At 40.6% G+C, this 14459-nt stretch overlaps 1 protein-coding gene across 8 annotated transcripts in view; it reads left to right on the forward strand.

The window, feature by feature from the left end:
• Positions 1-14459, forward strand: part of LOC126852314 (uncharacterized) — a 163675-nt gene that overhangs the window by 123075 nt on the left and 26141 nt on the right. For all 8 annotated transcript variants that reach the window (XR_007687813.1, XM_050596986.1, XM_050596987.1 and 5 more), the window contains 4 exons: positions 4039-4162; positions 4915-5911; positions 6123-7321; positions 8489-8764. Coding sequence is in view for 7 of the 8 variants with exons in the window: in XM_050596986.1 (XP_050452943.1) it covers positions 4039-4162; positions 4915-5911; positions 6123-7321; positions 8489-8764 (2596 nt within the window). In the remaining variant the exon portion in view is untranslated. The remainder of the gene's footprint in view (positions 1-4038; positions 4163-4914; positions 5912-6122; positions 7322-8488; positions 8765-14459) is intronic.

Raw genomic sequence — 14459 nt, forward strand, 5'->3', positions numbered from 1 at the left:
AGAGCGATCTCATATCTCTCGTAGCTTTTTTTACGCTAAATAGAGTTTTCAAAATGCTTCATTACAATTTTGTGGCTATTATGTAAATTAAATCGTTAAAAAACCACAGATAATCCATCTAAAATCTGTTAATCGTTTATTTAAACTCTAAACTTTTTTTATTTATTTTAATGGTTTATTTAAATTTATTTATTTCTCGGAAAAGTCAAAAATTTAATGATGAAATAAATTTGAAATGATGATATTTAATTCAAATATATAGCGGTTTCCTCAATAAAAGTATCGCCTTGAGGAACGTATTTCTTCATTCAAAAGGCCGACGAGAAATCTCCGTTTCGTCGTTTATCGGCTGGAAACAAATCAGTCGACAGAAGGTCGAGTGTCGATCGATCGGTTTCGCCATCGGAGTCGCACGTTTTCATACACTTGACCTGGTGTATCTCGTCTGTCAATAGACGTACACAAGATTCTTGCCATAGAATTTCATTTGATTCTCGATTCACGTCACCGGATTCGTCTGCCACGGTTAAAGTACACTACTGAATGCACAGGCACTCTCAGACAATATTGAATAAAAAGATCTCACAGTTTAATTAGCTTCAAGCCGATTTTTTATTTTCTCGAAATCTTAATCCGGAATGTAATTTTCAAGATACTTAATGAAAATCTCGAGTCGATATTTTTTTCCTATATTGATCTCAATTTTCAATCAAACATCTACTTTGATATTTTAAGCAGTTTAATTACCTTCTTTTCTGCGAAATTGTTTAATTTATAATTTTACCGAAAGCTTCCTTTTTGAATCTCCAATTGTAAATAAGAAAGTATTGATTTACTATTTGAAATATAGAGTAGGAGTTCATTTCCTATATAAATTAAATCTATCGAGAATCTATAAACATGAGAAAATTGAGGTTGAACATAAGAGGAAAATTTCGACTTGGATTGACTCTGTCATTAAAATTGCATGTCAACGCGACGTTTCTTTCTAAAGTAAAATAAAAATTTATAAATTGCGTTTACAAATTTAAAATACTCTTAGATGAGCGAAATCGCGTCCGGAATAAGGATCGTCCTTTATCGAGAAGTTATATATAATTTCACTCACGTAACGGGCGGCGATAATTCATGGAGTTTTCTTCTCGAAGGGGGATTTTAAATTTCTTTGAGTATCTCTTCGGACACCTGCGAGTCCCCTTCACGCTTTTCAAGGACGAGAAAACGGACTTCCGTTTCCGTAACGAGAAGGCGGAATCCCCCTTTTCCGCCTTCTCGCGCGTACAACCTCCCAAACTTTTACCTTCGATTTTAGTTCCGGGCGTAACTTTGTTTCATCAGGAACAAGCACCGTTCCGGGTACCATCATCGTCGTCCCTTCGCTCCAACTTTGTTCGGCGTATTATTTCAAACAAGATTGATCCTCCTCTCGCGATCGTTCGATGACCGAAGTTAAATTCCGTTTCCTCTTACATTCCCTCTCCCATACATTCGCAGCACTTTCGCATAACTCGCGATTGCATTCTCCTCGGCGACACAAAGTGCACCGGGGAAGCGACGACGACGAAGCTCGTTGTACTTCGCGTGGTTTTCTCAGGCACTCGTTCCTCCGGAAAACTACTATGAAATCGACGCGAAGTTCTCGATCGCGTATCTAGAAGACCAAGATCCACTTCTGGGCGTTGCGAAAATTTTCCAGCCACTTGCCTCGTCGTAAACGAGCAAGCACAGCCGGTTTCTCCTCGTCGTTTTCCACCGGGCTGCATCGATAAAACACACCTGCACTCGCTGGCAATCGCTGACGATTGCTCCTTAAAGCAGAATCTACTGAAAAGAACGTTCTTGCCCTCGACCTCTATTATTATATCTTAAACTTTTTAGTCTACCCATTACAAGATATTAATATATTAATTAATTTAATACAAAGCATTCTTTGGATAAATCTGGAAAATCTCGAGGATTCTCAAGGATTTTTGAAAATCGGGATTGGAACTGAAAGAAGTTCAATATAATACACATTATCAACCTTTGTCGAAGTGAAATTAATTCTTGATTCATGATTTTTGTAGAAATTGTAACGCTGAATATTGCCCGCAGGGTATTCGCAGTTTCTCCGATCTGCGGTTGACTTTCGAAGCCACGAGTTGTTCTTGTTAGATGCGCAGGGTCCTTAAGCCGTAGACGGCGACGGCGTCCTCGTTGTACCTGTCGATCCTAATCACCGCGTTTCATGCCTATTACCTGTTCTATCGTCGGAGAGAAACGTCTGCGAGAAGTGCATTCGAGCCTCGCCGTCCTTTCGAAATGCAGACTCTCCTATCCGGGAAAACCTCTCCTCTCCGTAGAGAACGCTCGTCATTCCACAAAAGAGAACGTTTCTCTCTCTTCCCCGTCCTCGTCGTCAATGCAAGAAAATCAGCAGCGACTTCTTTCTTGCAGTAAGTAAGTCCTCTGTAAAGTCTCAACGGTAAACTTATTTTGCACGAAGAAGGCTTCCGTTTTTTTCTTTTTTTTTTTTTTCTTTTTGCGTCCGCGACGAAAAACACTCGAATTTTCCGAATATTTTCTCTCGGATTTTTTTTTTTTTTTTTAATAAATTATCGTCCCATTTATCTCACAATCACATGTCATCGTATCGCAGTTGTTTATAAATTAGTAAAAATTTATGTTAATTATTGCAATGAGAGAAACACGCACCTCCATCAGATTTATATATGCTTCTGATAAATTTAATGAAAATTCTTCGAGAATAGTTAGCTTGAGAATGACGTGTTTCGTAAGAGGGTGTTCAATCGAATCGCAAGTATCATGTTGCGCATGATTGACTGCATACGTTAAATAACACGGCGGGGATCGCGTTTCTACGTGGGGCATCATTTTCCTCGCCGCCTTCCTTCACCAAGAAGGCGACGCGACGTTTATCGATTGGAAGCGAGCCGACCAAACGGAAGTCGAGCGTCAATCGATCTGATTCGCTCTTCAGCATCATCGTCAGCTTCAGCGTCGTTTGCTCTTTTCTTGTCTTGTTGTACGGTCGGCAACTCACGATTCAGACGCTTCCCGAATGAATCGCTCGCCTCTTCGTTCATATCGCGTCAAATCACGCGTTAAAAATGTATTGTATTCTATTTTTGCATGCCGATTTGCTTGAATTAATTTCAAATATTTTTGTAAAAAATTTTATATTTAATTTTCTTTTGTAAATTGAATTTAACAAGAAATACAATGTTATTCTTTTTTTAATATTTTATATTTTTGTTTTTTTTGCAAAAAAAAATATTTTATTAAATTCTACAAATTTATTAATTCATTTTTTTAATTCAAATTGCGAAAATTAGTTTATTTATACATAAATCTTAAAAAATCGGATATTCTTTTAATCCTATTTTTTATGTATTTTTATGTATGTTATCGAGCAAATGTCAGAATTTAACGATAATCTTAATAAACTTGCTGAAAAAAAAAAAAAATATGAAAAGGTTGATTGATGGCCGAGTGAAGACACATCTTTGCTAAATTTATTCCGATATTTTCTATCCCCTTATTCTTTCCATCGACTCCGTTATTCGACCGCGAAGAGTATCTGAATTTATGCGTTCTCCTTCGACAACTTGGTAACTTTGGAAATATGCCGAAAGAAGAAGGTTAATAAGATAAAAAAACTTCACCCTCTTCGCGCATACACACACTCTTCCTGACGATGTATTGTCATGCGAGCTTTGTAAATATTTGGCATTCCCGTATCAATATGAAAACATCCGCAAACTCCGCAAAGTTTTTTCATTGAGAGAGATCTTTAGTTGACCATGAAGTGAACGAATTTATTAAAGTCACAGGCACCAAGGAAACATCAATAATCCTCACCGCGGATTTCTAATGATTTTCATCCGATACTTGAGATTAGATACTATTGAGGGACCATCTAACTCTAATTATTGTTGCGCTCGTTTTAAATTACGGATAACTTTACGAGAATCGCCCTCACAGAGATTCGATACAATACTGCATCTTTATCCCATTTTCGTCTCATTTGTCGGCTAGGGTTTCCCCGGGAAACTCGTCCAAGAGAAACGTCGTGGGCCCGGAGCGGCGGAATAACGGCCGGCAACAGTGGATGGAGGATGGCATGCGACATGGAAATGCCGTTACCACGCAAACTACCCTCGTGAGTACCATCTTTCTCTCTCTCTCTTTCTCTTTCACTCTTTCTCTTTGATCGCCGCCGATAACTTGGTTTATTTACGGCGACGCGGCCCGAAATGCGCACGTATTCCGCGGATTGGCGCCCGGACGCTCGTAATCTCGCGGCTTTCTCGTCAGAGCATCGTAACGATGCCGATTTACGATGTCGACCGCGTAAAATCGAAACTCTCGCCCGGTTTCGACTGATCTATACAAACTATGGAGGATTCTCTCACGTGATTCCATCGCGAGATGCATTTTCGGAACAGAATGAGCGATGAGAGAAATCTCGATGAGTTTCCAACGAGCGGGTGAAGATATACAATAGGATTTTCCGCGTTTCTTTGAAGGAAGTTGAAATTGTTGCGATAAAATATCAAAGCGTAATCCATTGTAAAGATATAAGAGAGAGACTTGTATATTTATCTTTGAAATAATGAAATCTCTCTTATTGTTATTTCAATGAATTCTTTTGTTAAAGATTGAGAAAGAAAGCAACTACTTTTCTCAGCAATTATGCAGATAGTAAATGACCAACTTTTTCGAATGAATAATAAATCCTTATTCTTCACTCAAATTTTTCAACAGAATTTTAATTGAAAGTTAATTACAGAAATATTGAATGCTTCAAGGAAACGTGAGGAAAGATCGATCGAATTTCTTGACAAAAGATCAAAAAAGAATTGGAGTGATTTTCGGGAAATTTTATTGCAAATTCTCAATAAATTCTGACAGCCCAAGACCCGTCATCAGCGACCCTACGGCTGGGAGAACGGGACTGTGGAGTCGCTGCGATTGGCCCAACTGCCTAGCCCACCCAGCAAATTCGCCAGTTTGCCATACGACGGCAAGGTGTCCTTCAACTGGATCCCACCGAGGACAAATCCAAGCGCAGTGGAGAAGCACCGTGAGGTGCGCCGCCGTTCCTCGGAGGAATGTCTGGACGACAGCGTGGGCAACCGTCAGCAGCACGAGAGAGACAGTCCCGAGAGAGGAGATCGCGCGACGTCCCATCCGCTGAGAAAGTACTCGTCGCAGCAACGTCAGCAGAATCACGAGATCATGAAGTCGAGCAGCGTGGAGGACCGTCTGCTGATGAACAGGGGCTCGGACGCGAAGGACGCGTCGTCGTCGGCGACGCAACGCCGGAGTCGCAACGACTCGGATTCGAGCGAGGGCCGATTCTCGAGGAATTCCGAGTCCGAGAGCCGGTCGTCGATACCGCGCTCGAGCTCGGTTAGCGTCGAGCGTTTCTCGATGCGCGCCAACTGCGACTCGTCCGACTTCTCACGCGCCAACTCCACGTCCAACGAGCGCTTCCACTCGGACTTCTCGATAGCGGTGGCGAGCGCGAGCTCCAACGACCACGTATCCGTGCCGACCTCCGACCCGTTCTCCATAAGGAATCTCGATTTCGTCTCCTACTCGCGCGCGGATTCGTGCGAGCGCTTCTCCGCACCGACCTCTGATCGTTGCTCCGAGGAACGCTACTCCGACCTATTTTCCACCCGTAACTCGGACTTCTCCGCCCGCAACTCGGCCGACTTCAGGACGCAATCCGAGGAGGAACGCTTCTCCGATGACTCTCTGGAAGAGTTGCTGCCACCACCGCCGCCCATCAGCAAGAGACACTCCATCGCGTGGGAGGTGTCTCTGGAAGACGATCCCCTGTACGCGCCTGGTAGCACCAAGGTCGTCGGTAGGAGACGACGAAAGAGCAGCGATGTCTCGAGTAAGTGCTCCTTGCTCGTTTCTTTTACCTCGAAAAAAGACAATATTCTATTCCAAATTAAATATATTATTATAACTTTTGGTTTTTGAAAGAAATTTATTGTGAAAATTAGAATCAATAAGATTTTTATAATTAAATAATTGAATTTATTACAGAAAACATTAGGAAATAAACAATAGGATATAAATATTAATAATTGAATTTGTTCTAGGCGTAGGTTCTGCGTCAAAGCTGCGCGACTTCGATGATTGGCAGGATCCACGGCTATCGACAACCGACGATGATCTGATTTCACCGTACTCGGATTCGTCCACGAATGATCTTGATCAGATACGACCGCAGGAACTCACAAAGAACGGCACGTATGTTATAAGACGCGGCCGCAAGAAGGAACGCAAGGTTCTACCGAAAACACCGACTAAGACCAAGAGTCTATCCTTCGAAAACGGCGAGGAAAGCCGATTGTCGGATGTGAAGCGATACTCGAGCACCTTCGACAACATCAAGAGTCTGTTGAAGGAGAGTAAACTCGAGGGTCTGGACGAGCCGCCGCCGGAATTTGCTGCTTCGATACCGCCGCCGGATCTCATCCGGGTCGTGTCGATGCCGGCGATCAACAACGATCCCAACAATCGAGCACAACTGGAAATTACCGTGGAGGAGGAGGAAACGTCCGATGTCTCCGACAAGGACAAGGAGCGTGACAATATCGAGCTACCGCGACTACCGCCACTACCACCATCGCCACTCGATGAGGATCCAACAAATCTATCGCGTCTGAATAGATCGAGAGATTGCAATGTCGTACCGACGGCGCCTAATCTGGAAACCGGCAACTCATCGGCGAACCCTGGGGAATCGCAGACGACGAAGAAGAAACTCGGAGCTGCGGTGAGCGAAGAGCGACTGGTCTCCAAAATTCCGGTAAATTTATTGATCGAGGATCAGATCGTGAAAAAGGCGCTCAAAGAGAACCGTCGGCAGCTGGAGAAGGTGAGCGACGCGATCAAGGAGATCGAAAACGTGAGGAATAGCGAGTCGTATAGCGAGAACAAGCGCTGGCGGAACGGCGATCTGAGGCAGAATAGCTCGAAGCGCAATAGCTTCGAGAATGAGCTGCCGATACCGCACGATGGCCGGAAACCCGTGACGGTCGATGGCAGTCCCTTTGATGGCAGGACCCGCAAGCAACAGCAGCAACAGCAGTACAGTTCCGATTCCGAGACGTCCAAGGCCAGTTCGGATGCGGATTTTGCCGACCGGAAAAAATTGAATGGCGTCGCCGACGTAGTCTATTCATCCGGTAGACGGCTGCGCCAGAATGGCATCGAGAGCCACAAGAACGATCAGAAGGAAATCGAGAATGTGATCGATGCCATCCTGGAGGACTCGAAGAATCCGGAGTTCCAGGTAGGTAGATGGATCGTTGGGTCAGAAGTGAATTCTACTGGTTACGCGTCACCACGTACTAGAATATTTCGAGTTATCCGCGCGCGTCGATCAAAACGCAAAGAGAGACAGACGAAACGAAAATAAAAATTTCGCCTTTCCAACGGCAGGCTATTAAGTTGTATCTACATGAAAAATGTAAGGCAGGAAATATATACGGCATACGCCGCGATAGGCATCGAGCAGCTGAGACCAGAGCGCCCCATATACATATAAATTGAGCGTAGCTCTGTAATATAGAATACTATTATCGATGCCGCGCAATCATATTTCTCGTCATAAAACGCAGAAGTAACTAAGAGGTCGAGTCCTTTCTTTTTCCACACGCGAATCCGTTTTTATTGATTCTCGCATATAATTAGCTCCGATAAAAGATACATTTGTTATAGCACAAAAAATGTCAAAAATATAAATTTTCAGAGAATTTATATTGTACACAATACGTTTGGTTACATAATCTTGTTTAGCTCGCCTAATTCAAAAAAATTTAAATTAATTACGGTTGTAATTGATAATTTCGAGCACAAGTAAATAAATCGCGGGGAATTCCCATTTTGATTAAAAATGTAAAGAATGACAGATAATCTATGATCCGCTAAAGATATGCCTCGAGAGTAAGCATGCGCTTGCCATGAATTGTTTAGCTGTGAATTACCTTCGTTGATTCACAAGTCGATGAAAATATTAAACGAACTCGTTGAACAATCATCCAGTTGAATGGCTATTCATACGCATCATTACGAGGGTTCTTCATCGATCAACTGGTTCTGGGTCAAGCTAATTTCAATTGGAAATTTGCATTTGCAGGCTCTTTAGCTCGAAGCTTTTTGTGCTGATTTCTGAAAATATCCTTCTTACATCGAAATATTCGATGACAACATCAATGCGCGATATCATTTATCGTATTATATTTTATCTACTGCTTACGATGCAATATATTTGAACCATATGATTATATCGTTTCGAATAATTAATCTTTCAAATTCTATCGCAAAGTTGACAGCTAATATTTGAAACTCATCAGAAATCACGGATGCTTAGTTGCTGAATTCTCAGGTCGAGTCATCTGAATAAATCGGTTCATTCTCATGTCAAAAAAAAGTTTGAATCGTGTTATTACCTCGGCAGGTGAGCGTCGAAGTGATGGAGTTTCCGCCGTTACCGCCCTCGCCCGTCGAAGAGGCCGATGAGGAGAGCTGCTCGGATATCGGTCAAGGTGTTATGATGACACCGCCCAAGTCCAAAAGTCACAACCGGACCATGGAGTATAGGCCGAGGGTACCGCCTCATCGTGTCCCGCCGGTCATCGACCCGAAGGAGCAGGCTTCCTTAAACACCAGGTCCATGGACGCCGGCTACGCCAGGGGGAGACGCACACCAACCACCAGTAATTCCAGGCGAGAGGTGAGTTGGTTAAAAATATTCAGCAACTATCGCGTTTTTTCACTTTGATGCCCTTTAATATTTTGAATATGCCACGTATATAAAATTTCTTTTATAAATATTGCTTATTTAATTTACAATTTGTATTAAATTTCCAAAACTATCGCATGTATTTTTAATAGCATATTCTTTGACCAATTTGGAATCGATATTTTCTTAGCAAAATGTGAGAGAGATCAGTATTTTTTACAGATTTTCTTCCAGTCTCTTCCATTGTGTTCGTAACTAATTGTAAACTTAAAATTCTATCAAAGTAAACTCCACCTGAAATTAACTTAAGAATATAGTTCCATTAGCCTTTTAACTCCACAAAGTTTAATTTGCGAGCATCCTTTCTCTCTCTTTTCACTCTTGAGTTTCTAACTCAAAAATTATTGATACCTCGACATTTTCGCTCAGAAAAAATCGTTTCTAAATTGACCAGAGAATCAGTTATTAAAAGGACATTTGATAATTTTAAAAGATCCTATGTTATATACGTAGCAAAATATAGATTTTTATTTAATATTTGTAGTGAAAACAGTTCATTTTATAATATTAAATATTTATAACACATAATTTCTATTACACGATACATAAAAACACTAATAAGTGCTGTCGAGAGCACTCAGTTTTCTAGGAAAAAAACCACCGAGCTTCGAGAGCACTGGGAATAGTTTCCACCGTGAATAAACGTAGAGATGAAAGAAGGAAGGGACGAGGAAGGAGAGAGAGAAATAGAGAACGCAATAAGCTGGCAATGTACCAATTTCTCCTATTGCCGTAATAAAATAGTACGATGTACTCTCATTGTATTCTGGAAGAATATCTCCATGTTAAGTGCAACATTCGGCATAAATTGCGTTCAGGGTTGCGAATCGATGACACGGAAAGACATCACGCTGGAAAAATGTTCACGGTATACACAGATTCATTCTGCAAGCGCAAAATGTCTATGTCGTGAAACTTTGACGCGAAACAATGAAAATTCGATTTCGAATAATCGGTATAAATAGATGCTCGATGTATCGAATTCGATATTCCGAGTAGACTTGAACAATATAAAATATCATGGAATTCACTGAAGAGACGACAATGATTAATATCGATCATCACGATCTATCGGGGTCGTATGTATTCGTAGTTGGATTATTTATCGATGATGATACACGGGTCATTACGCACAACGCGCCAACGCCTTGACGTTATATAGATATCAATGTACGTCGAGAGAGACAATGAGATCCCCCCGGCGAGATATCGTGTACCCTCCCGCAGCAGACAGTCCTTGAAAAAAAGGTACACGAGGGATAAAAACATAAAGAGAAAAAGAGAGAAAGAGGCACAGAGTTGTTCTTTCCGTCGTTGTGTGTGTCGTGCGCGTATTGTCTCGTCCGGTGGACCGGCTGGGAAGCTGCAAGAGGATAAAAGGGCGGCATGGCCCGGGAGCGGCGGAGGAGAAAGAGACAGAGCGATAAAGGGACGCCGGTGAATGAGTAGGGACCCGGGCGCGCGCGTGTCCCTGCGATAAATAAAATGTCCACGTCTCTCTCTCTCTCTCTATGCACATTGTGCATAATGAAAAGTAAAGGCGAGCGTGATGCGAGGCATACGTGAGGGTGCATCGTTTTGTCGAAGGGGACACGTGCAGATTCGCTCGATACAGAATGTATCCCGGAATTGTCGGGATTAATCCAGATACGCTCGGACTTTTTAGTTTTTGTTTAGTTTTCAACTTTTTTTTTTGTTAATCGAAATACTTTAGATGCTTTAAAAATTAGTAATTCTTGAATCAGACTAATCGAACAATTGCGACGAGTTGTATGCATCGCGTGCAAAAAGATATAAGAATCGAACTCTGATTTTAATTTTACATTGATGTTTTTCTTGAATTCTAAGATTTTGAAATTTCATTTTTTTTCCTGATAATATTAAATATTGTGAAGAGACAATTATAATTTTGCTTAATTTAATATATAGTTTCTGTATAATATATTAAATTATTAAAAACATATTTAAATAAGCATACACTGAAATTAATATAATATTTCTAATATTTTACTAATCTAATATTTCTAAAATTAAAGGATCAATTAGAATGTAAAAAATTAAACGTTAAAAATTAATTGAAAAAATAAAACAATAAAATTATATATCAAATAATTTAGAAGTATCTCTATGCATATATATGTATTTTATATTGCTCAAAAAATTATCTACGATGGACAAAATCATGTTTTGTCGTGCATCTTTTGGTAAGATGAACGAATCTCGAAGTACAAACATCGCGTTTAGACTCATTACGTATTCAAGTACACGTCAACCGCGAGAGAATGATATAGTTGAATCTCTTCTGGAATATTCCCGCGACGACATATCAACAACCTGTCTCCCTCAACCTGCGTTTTCCGGCCTTTGACTTTAAATACATTTTAAACAGATTTATTCCGTTTTCTCGCCGTGAGTTTTAAAATTCTTCCGTTTCTGTGACCTTACAATTTTTATCGTGATCATTACCACGACATTTCGCATGCTATCCGTTTGTTTTCTTTCTTCCCTTTTTTTTTTATTTGTACATGTATTGTAAATTCAGATCTCGATATGTTTCGAAATAGAGAAGAAAAGAAAATATTTCTGCGATGACAAAAAAATAAAAGCGAGGAAACGAATGAAAAATCTCGAATTGTTTTACAGTATAGATACGAAACAGATGCGCAATATCTAAAAATATCAAATTTTATTATGTTGTGTAATAATTGCAAGAGACGAGGAGTCAATTTATCCAATATCATTAACTCGAATTAAAGAATGTTCGTGTAATTGATGAAGAATTTCGAATTTATGAAAAAATGAATTCGCCGAATTCTCGCGATATTCCATTCGTTTCCCCGATATGTCATCGAGAAAGGCTCTTGTGCGCGATCGTCGAGTGCTCGATCATCGAAATGACGGACGTGCATCGCTGGAGTGACGTTTTATCGGCGCAATAACCCGCGAGTTGCACCGAACTAGAGTTTCAGTAGTGAACGATGAAATTGTAAAACTCTTTCTCTTCTTGCGATATAAAAAATCTCAATAGAAGTAAAAAGAAAGTGTTCTCTTCCGAATCTGATTAAAGTAATAACATTTTTATTTTTTTTTTTTTTTCAGTTTCAGTTAAAGTACTGATTTTTAGTGCAAATACTTAGATTTTGCCCCTTCGTCTTCTTTCATTGATCACATAAGATTTCACTGAAAAATCAGCCTAATTGATTTTTCTCATAATCAGTAAGATTTCTGTTTGCAATGTTCTCATTATAACTGAAACCACTGCTTATCAATGATAATAAACTAATTCCACTGAAAAATATTACAACGCATCCGTAACATATTTATATTTTGTTATGAGAATAAAAATCTATCGGCATGTGATTTCGATTGAAAGGAAAGATCTGTACGACACACCATCCCTTGTAGGTAGTCGTTACTATTATGCACCCCTGTCTGGGGCCAGGGATCGCGATGAAAGGTTGACGTGAAAAAAAAAAAAAAAATGCGGGGGAAGAAAACGGAGCGATACGAAGCTCGCTCGCATTGTAGCCGCAAATATTGGCAATTTTTTCAACGATCCGTCCTTGAAAGCGTCGATCGAGCGGAGCTTGAAATGAAAGCTCTCGAACAGGGGGAGTCCCTAACCGATCTCTGATACAGCTTTCGAATACAGGATCTCAATGCCGAGGACTTGTGCAGGAGGGTAAAAAGGGGAGGGGGAGATCGACAAGGAGGGAGAAGGTTACATCATGTATCCCTGTAATCCTGCCGTAGATAGAATTCAACCTGCGCACGAGCTATGTCGCAAGATACATTTCGCAAAGCGCCTCTACAGGGTGTCTCCGAATTATCGCGTAAAGGCTGTTCCTTGTAGGCGGAGATTATGTTCATCCCCTTAAATTCTCCCCTTTCTGTTTCGTGATAAATTTGAACGATCGAAAGAGAATGATGACCGCAACAGCTGATCCCTATTTCTTTAGATTGATCTCAATTAAATTATTTGGGTGAAATTTGAACTCGCGCGGTTTAATTTTCGGGAGATCCAAGTTTGAAAACTAAAATAACGTGAAAGTATATTAAAGTATCTTCTTTTGAAGTTTCAAAGTTCGGCTCCTGGAAATCCAATGAGTGTGTTCGATGTGGAAAATTTAAAAGTTTACGAGAAAATATAGATTTTTCTCTCTCGCGTTCTCTCTATATAAGCGTACACCACATCAATCTTGACTTTGAAGAGAATGAACCGAATGGATCGATTATGCATAGATTCATCGACAAGGTCAAATTATTTCTGCATTATATTCCGTCGTGTATTGGAGGAAAGCGGATATCTTGTGCAACTTGAAAGGGATCCTCGTTCGAAAGAGATGAAAAGAGGAAAGGAGGAAAACTGACTCGTCCTCGGCGTCTTATGCCCCCCCTCCCCATCCCTCCCCTCCCCTCCTCCCTCCTCTCGTTTTATTCCTACGATCGAGTACACCCTTCAATCGCGTTATGAGAATCGAAGGACGTATTTCGAGAGAACGAAGACGATTGCTCTTCTTCGAGAGGCAATGCGATTTCGCCGTTTATTTATGCCGTTGAGGCACGATTCTTCGGAATCCTCTGAATTTAAAATCCTAAATAAGTTCCGAATAATCTGGAAATAATACCATCTCATCGATATTTTAATACAATCTTTCCCTCTTATTATAAACTCGCGGATTGTATTTTATCTTCCATCTACGTGCTCATCAAGTAAATAAACGAGGTTGTTAAAAATCATATTACATCGCTGTGATAAAATATTACAATCAAGTCTTCTCTTACACATAAAAGAATTAATATACCCACGCGACAAATAATGTCTCTTTACTTTAAAGATCAATATCCGTCACTTCCTTTCCGCATGTGATAATTTTACACAAGACAAGACGTGATGTATCGAAGAGGAGAAAAGAAACAATGCGAAGATTGCAACGCGAAAAGTTTTTCAGAAAGAGAGAGAGAGAGAGAGAGAGAGAGAGAGAGAGAGAGAGAGAGAGAGAGAGAGAGCGAGCAAGGGAATATTGGCATCCGACTTGCTTACTTTTACATTCAGATTTGTTTCTCTTCGGGCTGCGAGACGCAATTACCTTCGATTCGAATAATGAAACGAAGAAGGGGGTTAGTGAATGGGGGAGAGAGATATTTTAAAATCTCTCGATTGGTAAAGCACGAGCGAGACAGTCCCGTCGAGGCAAGTAAAATGATCCGAATTCATTTACTTACTACGCGAACCGGCCGACCGTCCTTCCTCTCGATAGAAATCAAGAAATAAAAATAAAACCCTCGTATCGAGACAGATCTAGTCTTTCGACGCGATCTTACGGAATGAATGAATAAGTTTGCACACCCCCTTGGGCGCTCCGAGATATTCCGCTCGTTTAATTGGAACGCGGAGTGTGTACTAAAAAAAAAAAATCTGCGCGAATAAGTTATTCCTTTCTACAAAGTAGGACTTTACTCCTTCAATTTCAAAGTCTACAGCATCTATCTGCGCGAAAGTCTTAAAAGCTAGAGGAAAGATATTGTAGGAAAGAGATGAGAGAGAAAGAGAGAGAGAGAGAGAATATTCCGTCAATATGTATTTCTGAAATAAGTTTACTCGTCTTTATTGTACGCTATTTTC

The sequence above is a fragment of the Cataglyphis hispanica genome, chromosome 10, assembly GCF_021464435.1.
Source record: "Cataglyphis hispanica isolate Lineage 1 chromosome 10, ULB_Chis1_1.0, whole genome shotgun sequence".
NCBI lineage: Eukaryota > Metazoa > Arthropoda > Insecta > Hymenoptera > Formicidae > Cataglyphis > Cataglyphis hispanica.